The following is a 25,898-nucleotide window of genomic DNA, read 5'->3' as shown; positions in this document are numbered from 1 at the left end:
TCTTTGCTGTAACGTGACACTTCCTACGGCTCCCATAGGCTCTCAGAACCCGGGAAAAAGCTGAATGATGTCGAGGCAGCCCCTGGCTGAAAAACATTAGCGCGTTTGGATAGTGGTCGGTCAGAGTACGATGAGACTGAGGCACGTGCACGAGGCGACCCCATGTTTTTATTTTCTCTCTCTTTGTACTAAAACACAGAGTCCCGGTCGGAATATTATCGCTTTTTTACGAGAAAAATTGCATAAAAATTGATTTTAAACAGCAGTTGACATGCTTCAAAGTACGGTAATGGAATATTTAGAATTTTTTTGTCACGAAACGCGTCGTGCGCGTCACCCTTCTTTACACTTCGGATAGTGTCTTGAACACACGAACAAAACAGAGGATATTTGAACATAACTATGGATTATTTTGAACCAAACCAACATTTGTTATTGAAGTAGAAGTCCTGGGAGTGCATTCTGACGAAGAACAGCAAAGGTAATAACATTTTTCTTATAGTAAATCTGACTTTGGTGAGGGCTAAACTTGGTGGGTGTCTAAATAGCTTGCCCTGTGATGCTGGGCTATCTACTTAGAATATTGCAAAATGTGCTTTCACCGAAAAGCTATTTTAAAATCGGACATAGCGAGTGCATAGAGGAGTTCTGTATCTATAATTCATAAAATAATTGTTATGTTTTTTGTGAACGTTTATCGTGAGTAATTTAGTAAATTCACCGGAAGTTTGCGGGGGGTATGCTAGTTCTGAACGTCACATGCTAATGTAAAAAGCTGGTTTTTGATATAAATATGAACTTGATTGAACAAAACATGCATGTATTGTATAACATAATGTCCTAAGATTGTCATCTGATGAAGATCATCAAAGGTTAGTGCTGCATTTAGCTGTGGTTTGGGTTTATGTGACATTAGCTTGAAAAATGGGTGTCTGATTATTTCTGGCTGGGTACTCTGCTGACATAATCTAATGTTTTGCTTTCGTTGTAAAGCCTTTTTGAAATCGGACAGTGTGGTTAGATTAACGAGAGTCTTGTCTTTAAAATGGTGTAAAATAGTCATATGTTTGAGAAATTGAAGCAATAGCATTTCTAAGGTATTTGAATAACGCGCCACGGGATTCCACTGGCTGTTACGTAGGTGGGACGAAATCGTCCCACTGGCCCTAGAGAAGTTAAATGTAGAAATAACAGTCAAACACATTAATGATAGCAACGTCACGACAGAGTTCCTCATATAAAATGTCTCAGTCAAGTTGTTAATGTATTGTCTTCAATTTGCAGATCTTCATGTTACCTCTGAATACAAACAACAGGCAGTATATTAGGTATTATATTTCTGGTGCAAGAAATAGCCCTGATATCAAATCTGTGTCCTTTTATTCTGGTACCTAATGGATTATTTTTGATTATTATCCAAAAATTATTTTTCCTCTACGTAGGATGGCCGATCTAACCGGTCTGGTCTTGGCGATGTGGCTGGGCTTGGCACCGGTGGCGTTGGCAGCGGATGGATAGGTCACGCCCTTCTCTCCTGCTGACACGGTGCGGTAGAGGATGTGGCCTTTTTTACCCAACGACTTGTACTCGAAGCTGGGCGGATCACTGAAGCTGGGCTGGGCAGGGCCGGAGCTCTCTGATGGTGTAGCTGGTGCGACACACGGTGCTGTCATCTATAGTCTGAGATCTCATTACCATCTGGGCTGGCTTGAAGCTGGTGGCCTGGGGGGCATTCTTGGCAGTGTACTGGGAGCGGAAGGTGGTTCGATGAATTTAAGCCTACATACAGCATGGATGCCACACCATACCCCTTCTGCAAGACAGCACACAAACCACTTCTAACACTAATGTAACACTTCAAGGGATTGGGGCAGTGGGACTCATTACATACTCCTTGTGCCAATTGAGTGTAGTGCCTTCCATGGAAGTGGTTTTGGCATGATTCCATATGGCAAGGGACTACAAAATGAACACTATAGCTTTTACTGTGTAGACCGAATAAATTACCTGAAACGAACCTGAAGGTGGTGGTATTGGACATGTGACCATCCAAAGGCTTGAACTCATTGTTACGTTTTTTGGACGCCTGAGGAGCCACAGTTCCTTTAGAGTGGAACTTGTCACTGTAATCTGTGCGCACACACGCTGAGTCGGAGCGGGAGGTGGGGATAACAGCAGGTGGGGGGGTGGACATTAATGCCGACTGCAAGAAAAAAAGAAAAAAATGTAATCTTTGCAATTTGACAAGAACATGAATAAGTATGAAAATAAAGAAAGACCCACACATGCTCCCAACAATTTAATGAGTAAACCTAATAACCAAAGAATATGAACAATAACATGAACTACAAAATTCTAATTGAACTGCGATTGCATAAACCATTATCTGATGTAGCCGTGATTAGGCTGTGTTAGGAAGTGATGTCACTCCTAGGAAATGATGCAAAGATGCAATTAGAAAATGTATCTTTATGGATGTAAATGTAAATTTACCGGCATTACAATAGTAAACAAATGATTTGTTCCACGATACAGAATTGTAATTTGCCAAAGTTAACTCATCTGAGGCGTCCTCAACAAAATTAGAGGTGGTAGGTCAGGTGGGCATTTATATCACCAAGAAAGTTCTATGTATGAGATCATTTAAGTGGCAAGCAAAAAACAAACACACAGTTATCCTTCAAAGTGTAATTGACATCGCTGGTGTGCATGCGCGCGCATCTCAAACGTCTTCATTTCCTCGTCTACACTGATTCATAGTCACTAATTAGGGGGTGAAACAACAGGTGAAAGCAATAGCCTAATGAATATACATCAGGAATTGGGTTTCAGCTGTCGCATTTCATTCAGAGGACCGATAAGGCAAAGGAGAGGACACCACGTCATACTATAGAGATCCACCCTGTGTGCGGTTTCTTTGCTAATAGCCTTAACATATTTTTTTTGCTGACCAATTCTATCGTCATTACGCCATGGTGCAAGGGACATCGCAAGAAAGAATGTGGTTTTACGAAGAACAGGCAGGTAAAAGTTTGGCAGGTGAATAGACAAAGCAAAATATGTAATTTCTCAGGTAGCATATGCGATGCATTTATACCTTGAACCATGTTTTTTCTCATGCAAATTTGAAATGAAATGTAGTTGTAAAATGTATATCAATTTAAATGACCTAATCTAATAGGGCCAAATATGATGCCTGGGAATCTTAACTCGAGTCAGGTTGGTTAAATTTACATTCTTGTCCCCAGCCACTAGGCCTAGACAGCACATGTTCCCTATGCTTTGTATTCCTACTACTCAACCATGTTCTAGCTATATTAACTGCTTGCTTAATGTTAGTAACAGCACTGACGATCTAAAGTAGCCATACCCAGTGAAAGTGTTATGCATTGGTCATAGGTATTTTTATTAGTTATGACTTGTGGTTACAGTTTGGTTTGTTCCTTGACAGAATGTGGTCTTTCGTTTGGCTAACCTCCCCATGGTTAGTTCAGCGTGTGCACTCGTGTCTGTCTTGTATTGTGACACCAAGCGCAACCACCCCTACATCAGATCGTTGTGTAAGGTGGTGGAGATTAGTGTGACGACCTTAACCTCCGTAGCCTGTAACAGTGCCACCCCCATCATCATTAAGCTGGAGCCCCAAAGTAAGTACTTTGATGCTGTCACCTTTCCAGTGTTTCCACGTATGGAATCACATTGGGCCAAACCAGGGCTTGAATTGTGACAATTCTGTTTTACTCCATGCTGTGCTCCCAGTTTCCATTGTGAATGATCTTGCATGCAAAGGCCTGGATAAGCTTGAGAGTACGTTGCCAGTGCTTCAACAGCCTTCACAGCAGGTGAACTCAATCCTCATATGTCCCAATCCTCTATTGGCTGTCCTTTGTGACAAATATACTTTTACATTATTGTAAGAAGTATTTCTGTTCAATTCTCATTTATTGTTATCACCCAGATTGTTTCAGATGTGACGAATATAATGATGGAGGCCAAAGATGCTGTAGCCATTGCTGTCCACGGAGCAAAGAACTGCATGTATTACACCCTGACTGGAATGGTTGCGATGACAAAAGGAGCAAGTGGTGGGAGAGCCAACACTGTGTCCCTGGAACATGCTGTCCAGCTGGTTAGTGTGGGACTGGAATATGCACTGAGCCTGTCAGAAACCCTGGTGGACCAAGCCCTTCCTCCGACCGATGAAGAGATGGGTGAGTGGCGCTAATGCTGGGGTGTATTCATTAGTGGCACACCATAGCGAAATGTAGCAAAATATTTCGTAACGGAAGTGAGGTGCTATTTACACCACCATATCAAAGTGTAGTCAACAATGTTTTGCACATTAACTATGGTTTTACAAGGCCTCTGGAAACTTATACTGACAGAAATGAAGGGCAACTGAAAGCTGATGTGTTCTCTTGTAATCTCTCATCACACCGAGTCTTCTGTCTTTAGAAGACGAGGTCAAGACTGTGAAGGGCTTTGACATTGCCGCCAGGCCCAGCTCTCCTGTCCGACTTGTTTCCCTTACCGTCAAGCTGTGTAGACGAGCATACCACCAGGCAGAGGAGAAGATGCGTTCTGTCAAAGTTTGCGGTCAGAAATCCCTCAACTTGCTTCAGCACACCATGCACTTGGTAAGCCTGGTAGATGCTTAAACCAGTTTCTCTAGAAGTCCATTTGGGAGAGGGACCCACTGATAGGATTTGGTAGTCTAATAGTTTCAGGTCAGTTTGGGGTCATGGTTTGCTGATGTCAATGTTGTGAACAGCGTGTCCCATGGTGGCTGTGGGGTTATGGTATGAGCAGGCATAAGCTACAGAAAACGAACACAATTTCATTTTGATGGCAATTTGAATGCAGATACCGTGACGAGATCCTGAGGCCCATTGTCGTGCCATTCATCCACCGCCATCACCTCATGATACTGCACGGCCCCATGTCGAAAGGGTCTGTACACTTCCTGGAAGCTAAAAATGTCCCAGTTCTTCCATGGCCTGCATAATCACAGACATGTCACCCATTGAGCATGTTTGGGATGCTCTGGATCAACGTGTATGGCAGCGTGCTCCAGTTCCCGCCAATATCCAGCAACTTCGCACAGCCATTGAAGTGGGACAACATTCCACAGGCCACAAACCACTTTATCAACTCTGTGAAGGAGATGTTGCGCTGCATAAGGCTGGTGGTCACCAGATACTGACTGGTTTTCTGATCTACCCCCTACATGTTTGGTATCTGTGCCCAACGGATGCATATCTATATTTGGTCATGGATTGGGGAATAATGAATTTATCAATTGACTGACTACTTTTCTATGAATCAACTCCATAATTTTTGAAATTGTTGTATGATGCATTTATATTAAGTATAATCCATGTTTCTTGTAAATTCTTGAAATAGAAACGCTACTTTGAGTCCAGAATGTCCTTTATGCTTCTGATGCAATTAATGTGTGCAGGACAATCTTGGCGCCTTGGTGGAATGGACTAGTAACCTTCAAGAGAAGGAAGACGAGGAGATCGAGGTATTATCAAATCTATTTACTAATGTACTGTTGGTGGAAATGGGTCTTAAAAGCTGTGATTATTACTGTTACAAGCTTGCTCTAGGGGTTCTCAAATTCTTTCCCTAGGAATTGGATCATATTCAAGTGGCTAATTGAGAAATCCTTACTGAAAACATTTCAGTACCAGAATTAACATGTAAAATAAAACAGAATTGTGCTCAACCATGCTGTTTCCCAGACTAAGCATTGGTTGTGTTTGCATGGTTCAGCAGAGTATCATATAAAGCAGTACAATAACCTCTGTTTCTCCAGCGGGTGGTTATCCACAGCCTGGATGTCTCTCCCAGTGCGAGTCACCAGCTGCAGAGAAACTGTCTGAGCCTGGTCTGCAGCCTACAAAGTCTCCCCCGCCACCTCCAGCAGCAGGCTGTGTGTGTGCTGCTTTCTGCCTCACAGATCTTAAACAACTTTAGTTCCACTGACCCCCACCTGGGCATCCGACCTCAGGGCAAAGTGAGCGGTTCTCTGGATGCCATCCTGGACTACCTGGTCCACAACATGCCCCTCAAATGGCTGGTGGGGCCCTGGTGCCCTCAGACGCCCCCCATTACTCCAAGGGCCCAGACCAATGGTCAGAGGAAGAGGCCTGCCAAGAAAACGGGTGTTTTTGACCTTGGGTATACTGTCACACCCTATGAACAATATTGATGTGGTTTGTGTTGGGAGTCAGTCATCTCAGATATACGTAGGCTTCTGAAATGCAGTGATCGGTTTTTATTAATATTGGTCTAACAAACAGCATGTCAATGCATTTGACTTGTGGGCATATCATGTTTAATGGACTTGGGTCAATAGACTTGGTCTGGGGTTTCTGTCACTGCGGTACTGCAAATCAATGTGTGGATGGCCCTATAATTTTGTATGCTTCATGCTGTGGAAAGAATCTGTTAAACCACAATAAATGACAGTGCAAGTTACTTCCTTTGGCCTTGTCATTCATGGTTGGGTGATGTTCCTAAATGTTATATCAATGTGACATGTAGCAATGCAACTAATTAACAAAGAAATGCCCTGGTCTAGGTTGACAGCAAAGACATGACCCAATGTGAGTGCCCCAGTGTAAGAGCACAAATTTGTTTGCCTTTTTGTCATTGCAAAACCTGTCTTGCTTGACAATGGCGAAAGATCTGGGAACAAATCTGACAGGCTAGGTTTCTTGTGCATCTTAAGGAAAAAAATAGGCCTTGATCAAGGTCATTGATCAGTAAGGAACTTTCCTCACCTGGTTGTAGAGGTCTTTATTGGATACTAATTGAAAAGTTACAACCAGCAGACTCATGCCTTTCAATTCAGTTTTACACCCCTGCCTTAATGCTGTAGTGGCCCTTCTAGTAAGGTATACTGTATAAAACCTTATACTGCTACCTGGGTAATATTGAGGCTTACTCGGTGCTCCCAGACTGTGAATAGTGTTGATGGTGGTACTGTGACTGTAAACATGAATTTGAGTTACACCAGTTAACCATATGATCATCGGCGGTAAATGTGAAACTTCTCATAAGTTTGAGGAGCTTCCTTGCCCAGATTAGTTAGTGCCAGAGCTGGTCTGAGATGGAGGCAGACTGACTGGTACAGATGGGAAGAGTGATGGCTGAGATCTCACTGAAGGTAAAACTATCAGTTCAGTCATGATGGTGGGTTCTACTAAAATGACATATGGAATTGTTTTTAAGATGGTCATACCAACGATCATTTAGCTTGTGACTTTGAATTTATGAGCCCTTAAGGGATCAAAAACAATTTTTTGAAACATTGAATTTGGCCGTGTCCACCTGTACACACCCCTATAAATTTGGCTATTTCGGCGACACCTTTTCTGACAGGTGTAAAATACAAATTGGCAGTAGGATGGCCTTTACTGACAAGTTTAGTGACTTTCAATGTGCCACCTTTCCAACAAGTCAAATTTCTGCCCTGCTACAGCTACCCCGGTCAACTTAAGTGCTCTTATTGTGAAGTGGAAACGTCTAGTAGCAACAGCTCAAGCGCGATGTGGAAGGCCACAAAAGCTCACAGAACGGAACGCAGGGTGCTGAAGCGAGTAAAAATGATCTGTCATGTTGCAACACTCACTGAGTTCCAAACTGCTTCTGGAAGCAACGTCGGCACAACTTTATCGGGAACTTCATGAAATGGGTTTCCATGGCCGCATACAAGCCTAAGAACCATGCGCAATGCCAAGCGTTGGCTGGAGTGGTGTATACAGCTTTCCTCCATTGGACTCTTGAGCAGTGGAAACACATTCTCTGGACTGATGAATCACTCTTCATCTGGCAGTTTGACGGATGAATCTGGGTTTGGCGGATGCCAGGAGAATGGGGCTGTTTTTCATGGTTGGGCTAGGCCCCTTAGTTCCAGTTTAGGGAAATCTTAACGCTACAGCATACAATGACATTCTAGATAATTCTGTGATTTCAACTTTGTGGTAACAGTTTGGGGAAGGCCCTTTCCGGTTTCAGCATGACAATGCCCCTGTGCACAAAGCGAGGTCCATACAGCAATGGTTTGTCAAGATTGGTGTGGAAGAACTTGACTGGCCTGCAGAGAGCCCAGACCTCAAACCCATTGAACACCTTTGGGATGAATTGGAATGCTGACTGCGAGCCAGGCCTAATTTCCTAACATCTGTGCCCGACTAATGGTCTTGTGGCTGAATGGAAGCAAGTCCCCGTAGCAATGTTCCAACATCTAGTGGAAAGCCTTCCCAGAAGAGTGAAGGTTATTATAGCAGCAAAGGGGGGACCAACTCCATATTAACGCCCATGATTTTAGCATGAGATGTTAGATGAGCAGGTGTCTACATACTCTTGGTCATGTAGTGTATTAGCCCGTAGAAATGCAACAGATTCATACATGGAAAAACAGAAATTAATCAAGAGATGTAAGGAAATGTACACTACCGAGCAAAAATGTTAGAACACCTACTCATTCAAGGGTTTTTATTTTGACTATTTTCTACATTGTAGAATAATCGTGAAGAAATAACACACACAGAATCATGTAGTAACCAAAAAAGTGTTAAACAAATAAAAATACATTTTATATTTCAGATTCTTCAAATAGCCACCTTTTGCCTTGATCGCTTTGCACACTCTTGGTATTCTCGCAAACGGCTTCACCTGGAATGCTTTTCCAACAGAGTGCTCAGGACCTCAGACTGGGTCGACGGTTCACCTTCCAACAGGACAACGATCCTAAGCACACAGCCAAGAAAATGCAGGAGCTGCTTCAGGAAAAGTCTCAATGTCCTTGAACCCAATCGAACATCTCTGAAGAGACCTGAAAATAGCTGTGCAACGATGCTTCCCATCCAACATGACAGAGCTTGAGAGGATCTGCAGAGGATAATGGGAGAAACTCCCCAAATACAGGTGTGCCAAGCTTGTAGCGTCATACCAAAGAAGACTCGAGGCTGTAAATGCTGCCAAAGATGCTTCAACAAAGTACTGAGTAAAGGGTCTGAATTCTTATGTAAATGTAATATTTGTTTTTTGCACAAATTTCTAAATCTGTTTTGCTTTGTCATTATGGGTTATTGTATGTATATTGACGACGGAAAAAAACTAAACAATTTTAGGAGGCTGTAACGTAACAAAATGTCAAGGGGTCTGAATACTTTTCCAAATGCACCGTATAACAGCCATGTTCCCAACAACTGAACCTACAACCACTCAAGATGGAACAACTGCACTTTCATCTACAAGTGGTGAATATGTATTTTCTACATTATTGACTTGAATCAGCACTGTCACACTTCAATACAATAATCAGTCTTATCAGTATTACACTGAACTGCAATGATAGTTTCCCTTTTGTCTGTTACAGTGGTGAGTTGATATTGTGTCTGTGATGGTGGTCAGCAGGGTAATAAGTTGTTCTTGCTGTAGTATGTTGAGCACAAGACAAAGTCTGTGGTCCAAAAGTAAAGATGGCGCAGACAGACATGGCAGCTCTGCCTCTAGCTCCTAAGCAACTTTGCTGTATTTAGTTGTTTTGTCTGTGTTATTTCTTACATTAGCCCAGAAGGTTTTTTGTTATTACATACAGCTGAAAATAACTTTTGGATATCAGCATTTGGATCGCCAGCATTACGACCAGAAATACGACTTTCACGAATTGGATCCTTAATTCGTACCCCCCAGGGGCAATTTAACTTATTCCAGAGTCTGTTCTAAGACGCCCCCGGTGGAGAAGTATTCGGAGTGGATTTCTCTCTAATGTTCAGTCTCTGGACAATAAAGTAGACGAGCTCAGGGCGAGGATCTCCTTCCAAAGAGGCATCAGGGATTGTAACATACTCTGTTAAACAGAATCATGGCTCTCTCTGGATATGTCTCCGTCCATACAGCCAGCTGGGTTCTCAGTACATTGTGCATACAGGAATAAAGATCTCTCCGGGAAGAAGAAAGGCGGTGGTTTAGTCTTTCCTGCGAAGAGTCCACAAACAACACCCTTTTCAGAGCCTCTGCGTGGAAGTGCAGGACTAATATTAAGGCACATTAAGCAGACAATTACATTTTTTAACAGAAGAGAATCTGCAAATTAGTTATGTATATGCAAAAGTTTGAATGTTGACGGACAAACAGATTTTTCATAATCTGTCTTGCTTCAGGCACATCAGCGTGGCAGTGTCAACAGCTGTGTTTGTTCATTACCCTGGCTTCCAAAGGATGGCAACTGTTTAATGAGATCCCCTCCAGATCAAAGACTACCTTAAATAGCAGTGGGTACCTACATTTATTTTACGATTGCCCATTGGGCTGTGGCAATCATTGAAACAGATTCTATCTCAAGTCTTGTTCTCTACATTCCCTTTACAGATTTGTGTTCATCAATTAGTGTCAAGAAAAAGTATGTGAACCCTTTGGAATTACCTGGAGTTCTGCATAAATTGGTCATAAAATCTGATCATCTAAGTCACAACAATAGACAAACAGTCTGCTTAATCTAATAACACATAAACAATTACACTTTGTCTTTATTGAACACTGCTTGACCCTCCTTTGGCAGCAATATCCTCAACCAAACATTTGAGGTCAGGACTCTGACTGGGCCACTCCAGAAGGTGTATTTTCTTCTGCTGAAGCCATTCTGTTGCTGATTTACTTTGTGTTTTGGGTCGTTGTCCTGTTGCGTCATCCAGATTCTGAGCTTCAATTGGCGGGTAGATAGCCTTACATTCTCCTGCAAAATGTGTTGATAAACATGGAAATTCATTTTTCTGTTTGACAGCAAGTTGTCCAGGCTGAGGCAGCAAAGCAGCCCCAAACCATGATGCTCCCTCCACCATACTTTACAGTTCAGATGAGGTTTTGATGTTGGTGTGCTGTGCCTTTTTTCCTCCAGTGTTGTATGTTCTGTCCAAACCACTACTTTAGTTTCATCTGGCCAGAATATTTTGTTAGCGCTGCAGAACATCCAGGTACTCTTTTGCGAACTTCTGACATGCCAATGTTTTGTCTTCCATGGTGTCCTCCCATGAACACCATTCTTGTTTAGTGTTTTACATATCGTAGACTTTAGCATGTTCCAGATTTCTGTCTTTAGCTGACTCTAGGATTCTTCTCAACCTCATTGAGCATTCTGCACTGTGCTCGAGGGCATCTTTGCAGGACGGCCATTCCTAGGGAGTAGCAAGTGCTCAACTTTCTCAATTTATAGACGTCTTACCGTGGGCCGATGAACATAAAGGCTTTTAGATACTTTGTAACCCTTTCCAAGTCAACAATTCTTAATCTTGGGTCTTCTGAGAACTCGAGTTCAAGGCATGGTTCACATTAGGCAATGCTTCTTGTGAATAGCAAACTCACATTGAGTTAATAGGGCTGCTCTAACCAACATCTCCAATCTCATCTCATTGATTGGACTCCAGGTTAGCTGACTCCTGACGCCCATTAGCTTTGGAGAAGTCATTAGCCTAGGGGTTCACATACTTTCCCAACCTATACTGAATGTTTAAATTATGTATTCAATATGGACAAGAAAAATACAATAATTAGTTTAAGCACTGTCTATTGTTGCGACTTGAAGATCAGATCCCATTTTGTGACCAATTTATGTAGAAATCCAGGTAATTCCAAAGGGTTCACACTTTTTCTTACCAGTTTTGGGAGCCATGGAGCCTCTTATGGATGTGAAAATTATCAATATAAATACAAACAGGATGTTTGTTTCAGATATGGACATTATTTTAGATGTATGAAACAAAAACACCAGTAACAGCATTTCAGCAAAACATTTAATTCAATTCCACATTTCACTTCTGGCTGGACTCAGATTTGGATGTGGAGGCCCTAAGGGAGGAGAGACGGCGTCTTTTGGCGATCTGTTCCTGGCGCTTCTCCTTAGCCTCCTGCAAACAAGGATGAGATTTGTTAGTCTTCCTACGGACTACAAGTTACTCAATGGCAAAATTGTTCGTCATTGGCGATTATGGACATTTTAATTAATTGTAATATTTTATTAACCATTTTATGAGTCAACTTGCAATCATACTCGCTTGCAATCGTTGGAATGAAATTAATGGTATTCACAACATTCAGGGCAATTCATTACACAGAATAGATAATGACTCATATTACAGCCAAATGCCTAAGTAGTGCTTAAGTCCCTTCGGTACCTTCATCCTCTTGGCCAGCAGCTTGGCGTACTCGGAAGCCTCTTCCTTGTTCTTCTGGGTGCGCTGTTTCTTAAGGGCAATGCGGCGGCGCTTGTGCTGCAGCACACGGGGTGTCACCAGCCTCTGGATCCTGGGAGCCTTGGTCCTGGGCTTCTTACCTGGAATAGATGGGGAGAAGAGGTGTTACCAGTGGCATTTACTACAAAGTGTGTGCGCACATGGGTAAATAGTTACATTTCATAAACATTGAAACCTTATGTAGATCTTAGTGATTGAGAGTTGTAGCCGTTGTTCATTCTAGCCAGTATCCCGAATGTTTTATAACTGATACATTTTGTGCGCATCAACTCATTTGGCCTGCCAATGTGCACATGAAATAAATGTCCCACAAAAAACTACAAGTTGCCTCAAATCAGATTTGAGCAAATCTACTTATTGGGAGAGCATTGCAGTTCAACCAGCCATGGTCAGAGGGTCAGGTTGCATCTGGTAAAGCAGCTCTACAGTTTCTATAGCACAACACTGTCCCCCCTTTGAGGCTACAGACCAGCCAGAAAGGGTCTACTGGTGTGCCAGACAATATCTTTTGCACAATTTGGCAAACAGAAATATTAAAAGTTTAAACAAATAAAATCACGCTGTCAAGAGTTTACAAGTGCTGATGTGCTAAGCTTGTTACCAATCCATTAATTAACAGGACCATTTAGAAGCAGCGTTGGCCTCACCTTCTTTAGTCAGGGGTCTCCTCACAACATACTGCCTGACATCATCCTCCTTGGCCAGGTTGAAGAGTTTGCGGATCTTGCTGGCCCTCTTGGGTCCCAAGCGGCGGGGCACAGTGCTGTCGGTAAGGCCAGGGATGTCCTTCTCACCTGGGTGATGGAGGAAAAAGGTGTCAGGCCACTAGATTTAAAACAGTCTATACAGAAATCACCACCCAAATGGTTAACCACATCCAAGCGCTGGCAGCAGGAGCAAAACAGCACTGAGGATGTTCAAGTTGTTTTCAAAGGTATATAGTCTTGAAACATGCACATGTCTTGTTGTCCTTAATAGGTTTTGTAAATTTGTATACGGTATATTGTGTGTTTAATACATTTATGCAGGACTCATCGTAAAAAAATAAGACCCTAGTCTCAGTAGGACTTCCCTGTCAAAATGAAGGTTAAATAATACATTTTTAAAAATATTACCTTTCATATAACCCAATGTTAATCGGGGAAAGGATTGGGAGAGCATTGCAGTTCAACCAGCCATGGTCAGAGGGTTAGGTTGCATCTGGTAAAGCAGCTCTACAGTTTCTGTAGCACAACACTGTCCCCCCTTTGAAGCTACAGATCAGCTAGAAAGGGTCTACTAAGGTGTGCCAGAGCAAGTGGTTACCATCATTACAACTCCATACCTTTCTTGATGATAACCAAGTTCAGCACGCTGAGGTTGGCATCAACGATGCAGCCACGGACAGACTTGCGTTTGCGCTCTCCTGTCCTACGGGGGCGGTAACAGGAATGGCCCTTGGCAAGCAGCAAGCGCACACGTCCATGGGTCAGCACACCCTGCTTCATGGGGAAGCCCTGCTTGTCGTTGCCTCCGCTGATGCGCACCATGTAGCCCTGGGGGAGATGAGAGCCAAGATTAAGTAAGAAAACCTTGCTCTATACAAGGACCTGTTGATCACACAAGTTAGACATTTGTTTAGTGAAATGTATTAGGGAAAGGTTTGGAAGAGCAATGCAGTTCAACAACCCATGGTCAGAGGGTAAGGTTGCATCTGGTAAAGCAGCTCTGCAGTTTCTGTAGCACAACACTGTCCCCCCTACAGACCAGCCAGAAAGGGTCTACTAAGTTGTGTGAGATCATATTGAGTTGAACACGAGCAGTATCAACATTCTGTTTCAAGGCACACTGGCATCCAAGGCATTAAATTGACTATTCCAAAATTACCCAAAGCTATAGAGTCAATGAGCTTGGCGTAAATAGCGAAGACTACATTCACTTGAGTTTGAGACTAACTAATTTAACTATTAAAAGACATTTCCTGCAGGATCTGAAAACTGAGCAGCTTTTTTAGTGACTGCAGCTTACCTTCCACTCATCTCCCAGGGGATCAGCAGCCACCTCTGTGGCCATACGCTTCTCGTAGAAGGTTCGCAACTTGCGCTCATCATCCACTTCAATCAGCTTCTGACAGCCAGTGGCAGGAAACGAGATATTCAGCTGAGAAAAACATGTGTAGATCAGCGTGTTGTAGATTGACCAGATGTAGCAAGCTATGCCAGTTGAGAAGGCCTTAGCAATGTACATCAGGCAGATTGCTTGCACCGACGCTACCCATCCATAACCAACTTTTTAAATGAGTTGAATAATTTACTACAGTAGCCTAACCAAAACAAGTCAGTATGGTGAGGCAGCTGTACACGGGATGCTAGCAATTGGCAGATACTGGCATGTTGGTTAGTTAATGCAAGTGGTTAATTCTTGTTAGCTAGTTTCCTATAAACAAGATTCTTTACACAGTTCGCGGGATGAAAGTGAATTTTAGTCACGGGAAATTAATTCGGCAGCTAACTTTACACTATTTGGAACGATCCAGGGACACGCTGTTATGTAGCTAACGTTAACTGATAGTTAACCAATGTCGGAAGCTAACTGGCTGGAAGCGGCCTTTGACAATGACAACGTTGCGATTAACAAACGTGCAACTGATTGGCGAAATATGGATGTGTGAACAAACCCACATCAGAGATAATATTCGTACCCCGAAGAACAGCAGAGGATACGTTGTTGCGGTTCTTTGAATGACGCCCGGCAAGACATGCACATTTCTCTCAGGAGGCAGACATGTTTTCAGGTTCACTTAGTAACGTTGCCAGCCATAGCTAACTCCCTAGCTAGCAACAAAATCAACATGCATCCTAAAATACAATGCAATATCTGGCTAAACAAGATACCGTTTTATAATATTGTAATAAACTACTTCAATTCGGCCTGGACATTAACAAGGATAGATATGTTATTTGAAAGATGAGTTGAATTGAATTTTCTTACCTTCATTTTGTAAAACTGACTCTATAACAGTCTGCCACCGAAAAGAGAGCGGATATCCGCCCTGCTGTCTCACATAGGCATCATAAACTATCGCGATAACACGTGGTGTTAGTTACAATGTTGCGTTTTTCTCATGAATCTTTCATCAGCATTTAAAACTGCATGCACAAATGTAATGGAAACATTCCGTTCAATACTCCTAAATGAAACATGTAATTATAAAAAAATTGTCACTGAACCTGGTCTCTAAAATCCCCATATTCCCCTCCAATGACAGTATAAACAAGGTATTCATCTTTCTTTACTGTCAACTATAGACCTTTCAATATGCTGTAATTCACTATATATATATGATTTCATAATTTTTGTCTGTCTGGAAAAGTATACTTGTGCATCATCACGCATGTGTCACAATTTGTTGCTGTATTCAAGGGTAGGCCTACTTGAGATTACACCACACTTCAGTGCCAGAAACATGGGAGGGAAAGGTCAATTTATGGAGTAATGGGGTGGAAGAGCCAAGATTGAGTGAAATGCTGAAGGAAATCTTCAGGGGATGTAGTATTTAACTATCTATTTCCTTTCCTTAGGGAGACGAGAATAATGGGTAGAATTTAGACATTCCCTGTCTCTGGTCCACACTCCAGTCTAGTTGGTGTCCCTAATGCACCTCAAAGTTGGTTGCCAACTGCCATATAAAATCCACAGAAGAAGAAGAAGAAGAATTACAGCAAATGAAATTGTAGACCAGTTAGCCAAAAGAGCTTTGAAACCTGATATAATTGATATTAACGTTCCACTGGGTAGAGGTGAGGCCAAGTGTATGATCAGAGTAATTTTGATAGATGTGTGGCAGAAGAGATGGGACTCTGAGCCCAAGTGCCAGCATTTATATGCCTTCCAAAGAAAGGTCGGTGGACCAATATTCAATGTTAAGATTAGGAAGGAAGAGGTGGTGTTTGCTCGATTGCTCTTAGGAAATTGTCCATTGAACTTGTCATTACATCTGGTTGGCAAGCATGTGAATGGTTTGTGTCTGGACTGTATGGTCCATGAAACGGTGGAGCATGTGTTATTATATTGTTGTAAGTATGTTGAAGAGAGGAAAAGATCGAAGTGTAGGGTCATTAAGGTTGGATGGGGTTGGACAGGTTGGAAGGGATTTTGGGGATCTGGGAGGGTCTATTAGGGCTCTTTTTTATTTTCTCAGAAGTACTGAGTTAGGTAGGAGGATTTAGAAATGTTGTAAACTGTGATTGACCACACACTCCAGCACAGTAAGTTGCAGCATGCAACGTTGGCTTGAGGACCGCCATTATATCATAGAAGAAGAGGAATTACAGTGGTGAAGAGAGTAATTGGGCGAAGGCCACGGTGGGGAGGATGTCTGAAAACAAAATTAGGAAAAAAGTGGAACATATTATGAATAAAGATGGAGTGGGGGATTGCACAGGCCTTCTAAAAGATCTGGTGAACGAGAAGATGATCGAAAAAAAAAGGAGAGACATGGAATATTTATTGAGTGAATATGGAATGGAGGATCACACAGAACTTTTGGAAGAGCTTGAGGAGGAAATGGGACAGGACGATAGTGAGGATGAATTAAATGTAGTGGCAGGTGCTTTGATGACTGCTGAGAAGAAGTTGAGTGTAGAGGAAAGTAGTGAGTTGAGGAAGGTGGGAGTCAAATGCAAAAACAGGGATACAAGCTCCAATAGTTCAGAGATGGAATTTGTTGAGAGTGAGGGTGAACTACCTGCGGTGAGGATCGCCGATTTCGGGCCTCGTCCCAAGGATGATTTTGGTCCAGTGGGAGTGAGATTTGTAGAGAGAATGGAGCCTTGCTGTGTGGTTGATCCATATGTGGTATCAGGTTCGGTGGAGGAGAGGTTGGGGACTGTTGAGATGGTGAAGGTAACTCGGAGTGGACTCATGATGATTTATTGTGTTTCCTCCGCCCAGAGGGCGCTCTGGTTTACGAGATTAAGGACAATCATTTTGAAGTGCTTTGCTCTCCATAGCAGGGTGCCATTGAAAGGAATGATAACGGGGGTGGCATGAAGTGTTGAGGAGGAGCAGTTGAAATGGAAGATTCCCGGTGTCTGTGACGCCCGCCGCTTGATGAAACATAGGTCCGTTGGGGAAAAGGAGTTTTGATGCAGTTGTTACCAGATAAGGTAAAAGTAGGAAGTGTCAGTTATCCATTGAGAGTTTATGTTCTGAAAATATGACAGTGTTTTTGATGTCAAGGTTATGGGCATATTGCAGCAGATGCCTAAATGTGAGAAGTGTGCAGGAGGGCATGAGACAAAGGAATGTGTAGTATCGGTGTAGAAAGTTCTGTGTGTTAGTTGTGGGGATGATCATGGGGCTGGAGATAGGAGGTATCCGGTGAGAGAAAGGCAGATTGAGTGTAGTACAGAAAGTGTTGAATACTGAAGCAATGAAGAGAGTGGTAGAGAAGGATGGGTACAGGGTGAGGGATGCTGAGAGGATTCCTGTGAGTAGGCAGAGGTCGAGAGAGTGATGGAAAAATGTGCACTTCAGTAAGGTGGGCTTTTTAGCATTTATAGCCATGGTTGTACTGCAGAAATTAATCAAAAGTCACAGAAAATATAGGTTGTAGTGGCAGTGGCAGAGAGGTACTTGGGATTGCGAGGATTTACTGCAGAACAGCTAGAGGCGGTGTTGAGTGGTAGTGATATGTCCTCTCAGACCGTTGGTCTGGAGTAGGAATAGATAGGGTTAAATAGTGCAATGAGTGGTGTTTTTTTTAGAGAGGTCTAATAGGTGGTAGGGTAATTTTCCTTTTTCCCAATTTTGCATTATTATATCCAATAATGTAACGTATGTAGACCGTGAATGGCATCACACACCAGTGCAGTAGGTGGCGGTGTATGCACCTAGAAGTTCGATGCGATCCGACAACCAAATCCCAAAGAAGAATAAGAAGAACAAGAACAAGAACAATAATTACAGCGATCTTGCACTTTGTTGAGAGCTGAGTTGGACGACAAGCTTGCATTGGGATATACTGGTGATTTAAAATGCGATTGAATTTGGATGCATTTTGTATACAGCTACGTGTTTCAAATTCTGGTACTTGATCATCTAGCGGTCCACAGCTGATTTGATAGTCGACTGCTTTATCTCAATAGTGACTGCGGAGTCCTATCCATTACTAGAACAAGTCGAGACATGACTAATCCTATGTTTTGGGATCAACTGCAAGCTGGAAGCTCCGAGGTGGACTGGTGTGAAGGCAATTACCTTATTTACCCTAGCATTGCAGAGTTTTATAACACGGTTAGTCATTTATCTTGATGCCAATATTGTAATCTGTTTTGTGACAGCCATTGCTTAGTGTCTTTGTGTCAATATTTGCTAATCCTTACTTTTCTGCATGGCACTGCTTCCCGTTATTTACTGTATTGTGATTTCGTTTGAATGTTACTACCCAGATTGATAGTCAACACATCCTCACTTTTCAACAGTTTGATTTTTAGGACATAGAAAGGGGTAAAGAACACACAGGCGCAGTGGCACCTCATCTGTTTCAACAGCTGTCAGCTACTATCAGTGCTGAGTTAATTTTTGTATTTATTTTTTCCTATCAAGAAGACATCTTAGTATTTAGATGAAACATTTTCATATTGTTCAATAGGCCTACCTCTTGTATTCGTATCCTTACTATGGCTACTTCCTAAAGATTCAGAAATTCTGTTGCAATAGAGAGTGAAATTAATGGATGTGTGTATTGTATTTGTAACAAGCATATCACTTGTTTGGTAACTTTTAGGCTACAATTCTGCTCACATTTTCATTCCCTTCATTTTTTCAGATCAGCAACATCTTGTTTTTTGTTTTACCGCCTATATTAATGTGCTTGTTCCGCCAGTACGCAACACATTTCAACAGTGGAATATATCTCATTTGGATTCTACTGGTTGTGATTGGTAAGTTGTTTTGACAAAGCATGATGATTCCTTCATTTACTTTGACTTGTGTGTGTGGCCTGAACCTCATCCTATTTTAAGGGCACTCATACTTATAGGTTTACGTCTGAAAAAAGATGGTCTGAATATATAGAACACATCCCACACGTTTTCCTTTAATGGAAGACTTAAGGATGGCCTAGGTGTATGATGACACCAACCAAACATTGCTATCACAGTTAGTGCATTCAGAAAGTATTCAGACCCCTTGACTTTTTCCACATTTTGTTACATTACACCCTTATTCTAAAATTGATTAAATATTTTTTTTCCCTCATCACTTTACACACAATACCCCATAATGACAAACCAAAAACAGATTTTCAGAACATTTAGCAAATTTATGAAAAATAATCAACTTCAATTTCACATTTACGTAAGTACAGCCTCAGGTCTTCTTGGGTATAACGCTACATCTTGGCTCACCTGTATTTGGGGAGTTTATCACATTCTTCTCTGCAGATCCTCAAGCTCTGTCAGGTTGGTTGGGGAGCGTCACTGCACTGCTATTTTAGATCGGGTTCAAGTCCGGGCTCTGGCTAGCCCACTCAAGGACATTCAAAGACTTGTCCTGACGCCACTCCTGCATTGTCTTGGCCATGTGCTTAGGGCCGTTGTCCTGTTAGATGGTGAACCTTCGCCCCCAGTCAGGTCCTGAGCGCTCTGAAGCAGGTTTTCATCAAGAATCTCTCTGTACTGTGCTCCGTTCATCTTTCCCTCGATCCTGACTAGTCTCCCAGTCCCTGCCGCTGAAAAACATCCCCACAGCATGATGCTGCCACCACCATGCTTCACCGTAGGGATGGTGCCAGGTTTTCTCCAGGATGTGGTGCTTGGCATTCAGGCCAAATAGTTCAATTTTGGTTTCATCAGACCAGAAAATCTTGTTTCTCATGGTCTGAGTCCTTTAGGTGCCTTTTGGCAAACTCCAAGTGGGCTGTCGTGCCTTACTGAGGTGTGGCTTCGGTCTGGCCACTCTACCATAAAGGCCTGATTGGTGGAGTGCTGCAGAGATGGTTGTCCTTCTGGAAGGTTTTCCCATCTCTACAGATGAACTCTGGAGCTCTGTCAGAGTGAACCTCCCTGACCAATGCCCTTCTCCCCCTATTGCTCAGGCGGCGTGACCTGGGAAGAGGTGGTTCCAAACTTCTTTTTAATTTTTTAAAACATTTTTTTACATTACCCTTTTCTCCCCAATTTTCATGTTATCCAATTGGTGGTTAGTCTTGTCTCATCGCTACAACTCCCGTATGGACTCGGGAGAGGTGAAGGTCGAGAGCAGTGCGTCCTCCGAAACACAACCCAGCCAAGCCGCACTGCTTCTTGACACAACACCCGCTTAACCCGGAAGCCAACCGCACCAATGTGTCGGAGGAAATACCGTGCACCTGGCGACCGTGTCAGTGTGAATTGCGCCCGGCCCGCCACAGGAGTCGCTAGAGCGAGATGGGACAAGGACATCCCTGCCGGCCAAACCCTCCCCTAACCCGGACGACGTTGGGGCAATTGTGCGTTGCCCCATAGGTCATCCGGTCGCGGGCGGCTACGACAGAGCCTGGACTCGAACCAGGATCTCTAGTGCCACAGCTAGCACTGCAATGCAGTGCCTTGAACCACTGCACCACTCGGGAGACAACTTCTTCAATTTAAGAATGATGGAGGCCACTGTTTTCTTGGAGACCTTCAATGCTGATCATTTATTTGGTACCCATCTCCAGATCTGTGCCTCGACACAATCTTGTCTCGGAGCTCTACACACAATTCCTTCAACCTCGTGGCTTGGTTTTTGCTCTGACATGCACTGTCATCCTTGGGACATTATGTAGACAGATGTGTGCCTTTCCAAATCTTGTCCAATCAATTGAATTTACAACAGGTGGACTCAATCAAGTTGTAGCAACATCTTAAGGATGATCAATGGAAACAGGATGCAGCTGAGCTCAATTTCGAGTCTCATAGCAAAGCGTCTGAATACTTATGTTAATAAGGTATTTCTGTTTTTATTTTCTAAAATTTCTGAACCGGTTTTCGCTTTGTCATTAAGGGTTTATTGTGTGTAGATTGAGGGGAAAATTGTAACTTTATCCATTTTAGAATAAGGCTGTAATGGAACAAAATTAGGAAAAAGTCAAGGGGTCTGAATACTTTCCGAATGCACTGTGTGTGTGTAAAATATATGTGTATATGCTACCGTTCAAAAGTTTGGGGTCACTTAGAAATCTCCTTGTTTTTGAAAGAAAAGCACTTTTTTTGTCCATTAAAATAACATGAAATTGATCAGAAACACAGTGTAGACATTGTTAATGTTGTAAATGACTATTGTAGCTGGAAATGGCTGATCTAAATATATATTTTTTATGGAATATCTACATAGGCATACAGAGGCCCATTATCAGCAACCATTACTCCCTTCACAGAACAGCGCAAACCGGGTCTAATCAGAATAGAAAGAGGAGTGGGAGCACCCGGTGAAGAGGCGACTCCGGGATGCTGGCCTTCTGCCATTTCCAGAAGGCCAGTATCCTGGAGTCGCCTCTTCACCGTTGACGTTGACTGGTGTTTTGCTGGTACTATTTAATGAAGCTGCCAGTTGAGGACTTGTGAGGCGTCTGTTTCTCAAACTAGACACTCTAATGTACTTGTCCTCTTGCTCAGTTGTGCACCGGAGCCTCTCACTCTTTATATTCTCATTAGAGCCAGTTTGTATGGAATGCCGTTTGGGTCTTTGCGTGTAAAAAAAAAAAAATATACACGTAAAATAACACTATTTGATGTGTTAAATAAGCTTTTAATTTGACACGTCAAATAACAGTTTAATTGTAGAATGTTGTGTTGGACCGCAACTTCTGGGGTAGCTAGCTAGCTTTAGCTTGGTACCGAGCTAGCACCAATACAACCAGCCTGAAAACAATGACCTGTAGAAACTGCAGTCATTTTCATTATTCTTAGCAATGATTTAGGAATCCTTGTGAGTTAGTATTAACTAGGTAGCCACTTGTTGTTCGCCAATTGAACTTCAGTTCATGAAAATAAATGGCTAGCCAGCTACCAAACCCTGTTGCCCAAAGCTAACGTTATAAGCAGCCAGCTAGCTTCATGAGGCTCAACCAGACTGGGTAATGTGTTGTGAAGCTATCCACTATAAGGATTAGGCGCAATCTTTTTTTAGAAATTGTGATTTGCCTTCAAAATAAAAGTACCTATTTGAAAGTGATGCAAAGGGTTACAATTGGTGGAATCATGCCATATTTACACTAGATAATGTTAAACAAGGTTGGAATGTGAAGTAATGAAATGGGGTGTCAGTCTACTCAGTGACTCCCACAGAACACAACTGTGAAGAGCTAATGCAAATATTAGCGTTGTAGCTCTTATCGCAGGACTCTGACTGTGTGAAATCACCTCCCCAGTTAGCCTATTGTGTGTATTGACATCCATACTGCCGTGTACAGCTTTACCTAAGGATTGGGGATCAATGAAATGGGGTATCAGTCTACTCAATACCCAAGATATTTTTTTCCCAACATCCTCCTCAGTTATCAGACTCCAAAATATCCATGCGGTATTGTTTTTTCCTCTGGATTAGTGTTCAATACACATAGGTTGACAATAAATGTGGCACAATTCACAGTTGTTTCAGAGTCCCACAATAAGTGTTACGATGCTAATGATCTCTGGGTGTCACTGAGTAGACTGATACCCCAAGTCATTGATCCACAATCCATAGGTAAGGCTGTACAGTGAAATAAGTATGCCCACAATGCAATTCTAAAGTCTAATACATCGTGTGATTTCAACAGATTTTTGTCAAATTAACAAATGATTGTCTTTTGTTGATTTTATATAACATTCCAACATCGTTTAGCATGATCTATTCGATTATGGCATAATTCTACTATTTGTATTAATTTGCATCACTGTCAATAACATACTTTTCTATTGAAGGTTAACCTCAAAGTCCACTATTGTGGCTAATCCTTATTGTGGCTAGCTTCACATAGATGGGTCCGCCCATTAAACAAATAAGGACTGTCTTATAAATTAGGGTTATTTTAGATGACACCTAGCTATATAGTTAGCTAGCTAACTACTGTTTTTGGGGAAGAACATTGTTTGTATCCATGAGTTAGCTAGCTTTTTTTATGACCAGCAATGTAGGTGCTCGCGAGACAAGTTTACCAGCATCATAGCATACGTATCGATGAATCGTTGTTTATATGAAATACGAGTGATGGTGTAATCAATGTGTATTAACTACGTAAAAAATGAATGAACGCGTTAAATTGTAATGTGACGTGCAGTCATATTCAGGTCCTGATTGGTCAACAAGCTTATTTGACACGTCAAATAGTGTTAATGGACGTGTATCTTTTTTGACATGCAAAGACCCAAATGGCGTTCCATACGTTTGCGCTGTTCTGTGAAGGGAGTAGTACACAGCGTTGTACGAGATCTTCAGTTTCTTGGCAATTTCTCACATGGAATAGCCTTCATTTCTCAGAACAAGAATAGACTGACGAGTTTCAGAAGAAAGGTCTTTGTTTCTGGCCATTTTGAGCCTGTAATCGAACCCACAAATGCTCCAGAGACTAGACTGAAGAAGGCCAGTTTTATTGCTTCTTTAATCAGAACAACGGTTATCAGCTGTGCTGACATGCATTGCCTTGCAAAAGTATTCATCCCCCTTGGCGTTATTCCTATTTTGTTGCATTACAACTTGTAATTTAAATGGATTTTTATTTGGATTTCATGAAAATGGACATACAAAAAATAGTCCAAATTGGGAAAGTGAAAAAAAATATAACTTGTTTCAAAACATTTCAAAAACATTAAAATAGAAAAATGGTGCGTGCATATGTATTCACCCCCTTTGCTATGAAGCCCCTAAATAAGATCTTGCGCAACCAATTACCTTCAGAAGTCACATAATTCGTTAGATTGCACACAGGTGGACTTTATTTAAGTGTCACATGATCTCAGTACATACAGTGGGGGGGAAAAAAGTATTTGATCCCCTGCTGATTTTGTACGTTGGCCCACTGACAAAGAAAGGATCAGTCTATAATTTTAATGGTAGGTTTATTTGAACAGTGAGAGACAGAATAACAACAAAAATATCCAGAAAAAGGCATGTCAAAAATGTTATAAATTGATTTGCATTTTAATGAGGGAAATAGGTATTTGACCCCCTCTCAATCAGAAAGATTTCTGGCTCCCAGGTGTCTTTTATACAGGAAACGAGCTGAGATTAGGAGCACACTCTTAAAGGGAGTGCTCCTAACCGCAGCTTGTTACCTGTAAAAAAAGACACCTGTCCACAGAAGCAATCAATCAATCAGATTCCAAACTCTCCACCATGGCCAAGACCAAGGAGCTCTCCAAGGATGTCAGGGACAAGATTGTAGACCTACACAAGGCTGGAATAGGCTACAAGACCATCACCAAGCAGCTTGGTGAGAAGGTGACAACAGTTGGTGCGATTATTCGCAAATGGAAGAAACACAAAAGAACTGTCAATCTCCCTCGGCCTGGGGCTCCATGCAAGATCTCACCTCGTGGAGTTGCAATGATCATGAGAACGGTGAGGAATCAGCCCAGAACTACACGGGAGGATCTTGTCAATGATCTCAAGGCAGCTGGGACCATCAACTCAACCCAAGAAAACAATTGGTAACACACTACGCCGTGAAGGACTGAAATCCTGCAGCACCCGCAAGGTCCCCCTGCTCAAGAATACATATACATCTGAAGTTTGCCAATGAACATCTGAATGACTCAGAGGACAACTGGTGAAAGTGTTGTGGTCAGATGAGACCAAAATTGAGCTCTTTGGCATCAACTCAACTCGCCGTGTTTGGAGGAGGAGGAATGCTGGCTATGACCCCAAGAACACCATCTCCACCGTCAAACATGGAGGTGGAAACATTATGCTTTGGGGGTGTTTTTCTGCTAAGGGGACAGGAAAACTTCACCGCATCAAAGGGACGATGGACGGGGCCATGTACCGTCAAATCTTGGGTGAGAACCTCCTTCCCTCAGCCAGGGCAATGAAAATGGGTCGTGGATGGGTATTCCAGCATGACAATGACCCAAAACACACAGCCAAGGCAACAAAGGAGTGGCTCAAGAAGTGGCCTAGCCAGTCTCCAGACCTTAATCCCATAGAAAATCTGTGGAGGGAGCTGAAGGAAACCTTAATGACTTAGAGAAGATCTGCAAAGAGGAGTGGGACAAAATCCCTCCTGAGATGTGTGCAAACCTGGTGGCCAACTACAAAAAAACGTCTGACCTCTGTGATTGCCAACAAGGGTTTTGCCACCAAGTACTAAGTCATGTTTTGCAGAGGGGTGAAATACTTATTTCCCTCATTAAAAGATCTAATCTATCTATCTATCTATCTATCTATCTATCTATCTATCTATCTATCTATCTATCTATCTATCTATCTATCTATCTATCTATCTATCTATCTATCTATCTATCTATCTATCTATCTATCTATCTATCTATCTATGCGAAATGTCAGAATAATAGTAGAGAGAATTATTTATTTCAGCTTTAATTTCATTCATCACATTCCCAGTCGGTCAGAAGTTTACATACACTCAATTAGTATTTGATAACATTGCCTTTAAATTGTTTAACTTGGGTCAAATGTTTTGGGTAG

The 25,898-nt window shown here is 42.2% G+C and overlaps 3 protein-coding genes across 5 annotated transcripts in view; 2 read left to right on the top strand and 1 right to left on the bottom strand.

The window, feature by feature from the left end:
* The first annotated feature begins 2,744 nt into the window (after window positions 1-2,744).
* On the top strand, window positions 2,745-6,486 carry LOC106602803 (perilipin-2). 3 transcript variants are annotated; one of them, XM_014195669.2, is made up of 8 exons: window positions 2,745-3,039; window positions 3,182-3,219; window positions 3,452-3,647; window positions 3,760-3,842; window positions 3,959-4,211; window positions 4,459-4,637; window positions 5,462-5,527; window positions 5,822-6,486. In XM_014195669.2, exons 1-8 carry the CDS (start codon window positions 2,973-2,975, stop codon window positions 6,215-6,217), a joined length of 1,278 nt encoding a protein of 425 aa, XP_014051144.1. In that variant the 5' UTR covers window positions 2,745-2,972; the 3' UTR covers window positions 6,218-6,486. The 3 variants fall into 3 exon arrangements, with proteins under 3 accessions (XP_014051144.1, XP_014051143.1, XP_014051145.1); XM_014195668.2 differs by having other exon boundaries at window positions 2,746-3,039; window positions 4,456-4,637; XM_014195670.2 differs by having other exon boundaries at window positions 2,751-3,024; window positions 4,456-4,637.
* Window positions 6,487-11,793: 5,307 nt separating this feature from the next.
* On the bottom strand, window positions 11,794-15,337 carry LOC106602804 (40S ribosomal protein S6). Its single transcript, XM_014195671.2, has 6 exons — window positions 15,237-15,337; window positions 14,274-14,405; window positions 13,591-13,801; window positions 12,914-13,060; window positions 12,189-12,346; window positions 11,794-11,921 (listed from the first exon to the last, which is right to left on the bottom strand). The coding sequence occupies exons 1-6, from the start codon at window positions 15,240-15,242 to the stop codon at window positions 11,826-11,828; spliced, it is 750 nt and encodes a 249-aa protein (XP_014051146.1). The 5' UTR covers window positions 15,243-15,337; the 3' UTR covers window positions 11,794-11,825.
* Window positions 15,338-18,182: 2,845 nt separating this feature from the next.
* Window positions 18,183-25,898, top strand: part of LOC106602712 (alkaline ceramidase 2) — a 46,542-nt gene continuing 38,826 nt past the window's right edge. Inside the window, exons 1-2 of the mRNA XM_014195512.2 lie at window positions 18,183-18,542; window positions 19,078-19,192. Of these exons, the coding sequence (XP_014050987.1) occupies window positions 18,435-18,542; window positions 19,078-19,192 (223 nt within the window). The 5' untranslated portion in view covers window positions 18,183-18,434. The remainder of the gene's footprint in view (window positions 18,543-19,077; window positions 19,193-25,898) is intronic.

The sequence above is a fragment of the Salmo salar genome, chromosome ssa04 (genome assembly GCF_905237065.1).
Source record: "Salmo salar chromosome ssa04, Ssal_v3.1, whole genome shotgun sequence".
NCBI classification, from domain to species: Eukaryota; Metazoa; Chordata; class Actinopteri; order Salmoniformes; family Salmonidae; genus Salmo; species Salmo salar.
The sequence above is the reverse complement of the archived record's forward strand: the minus strand, read 5'-3'. Positions and strand labels throughout refer to the sequence as shown.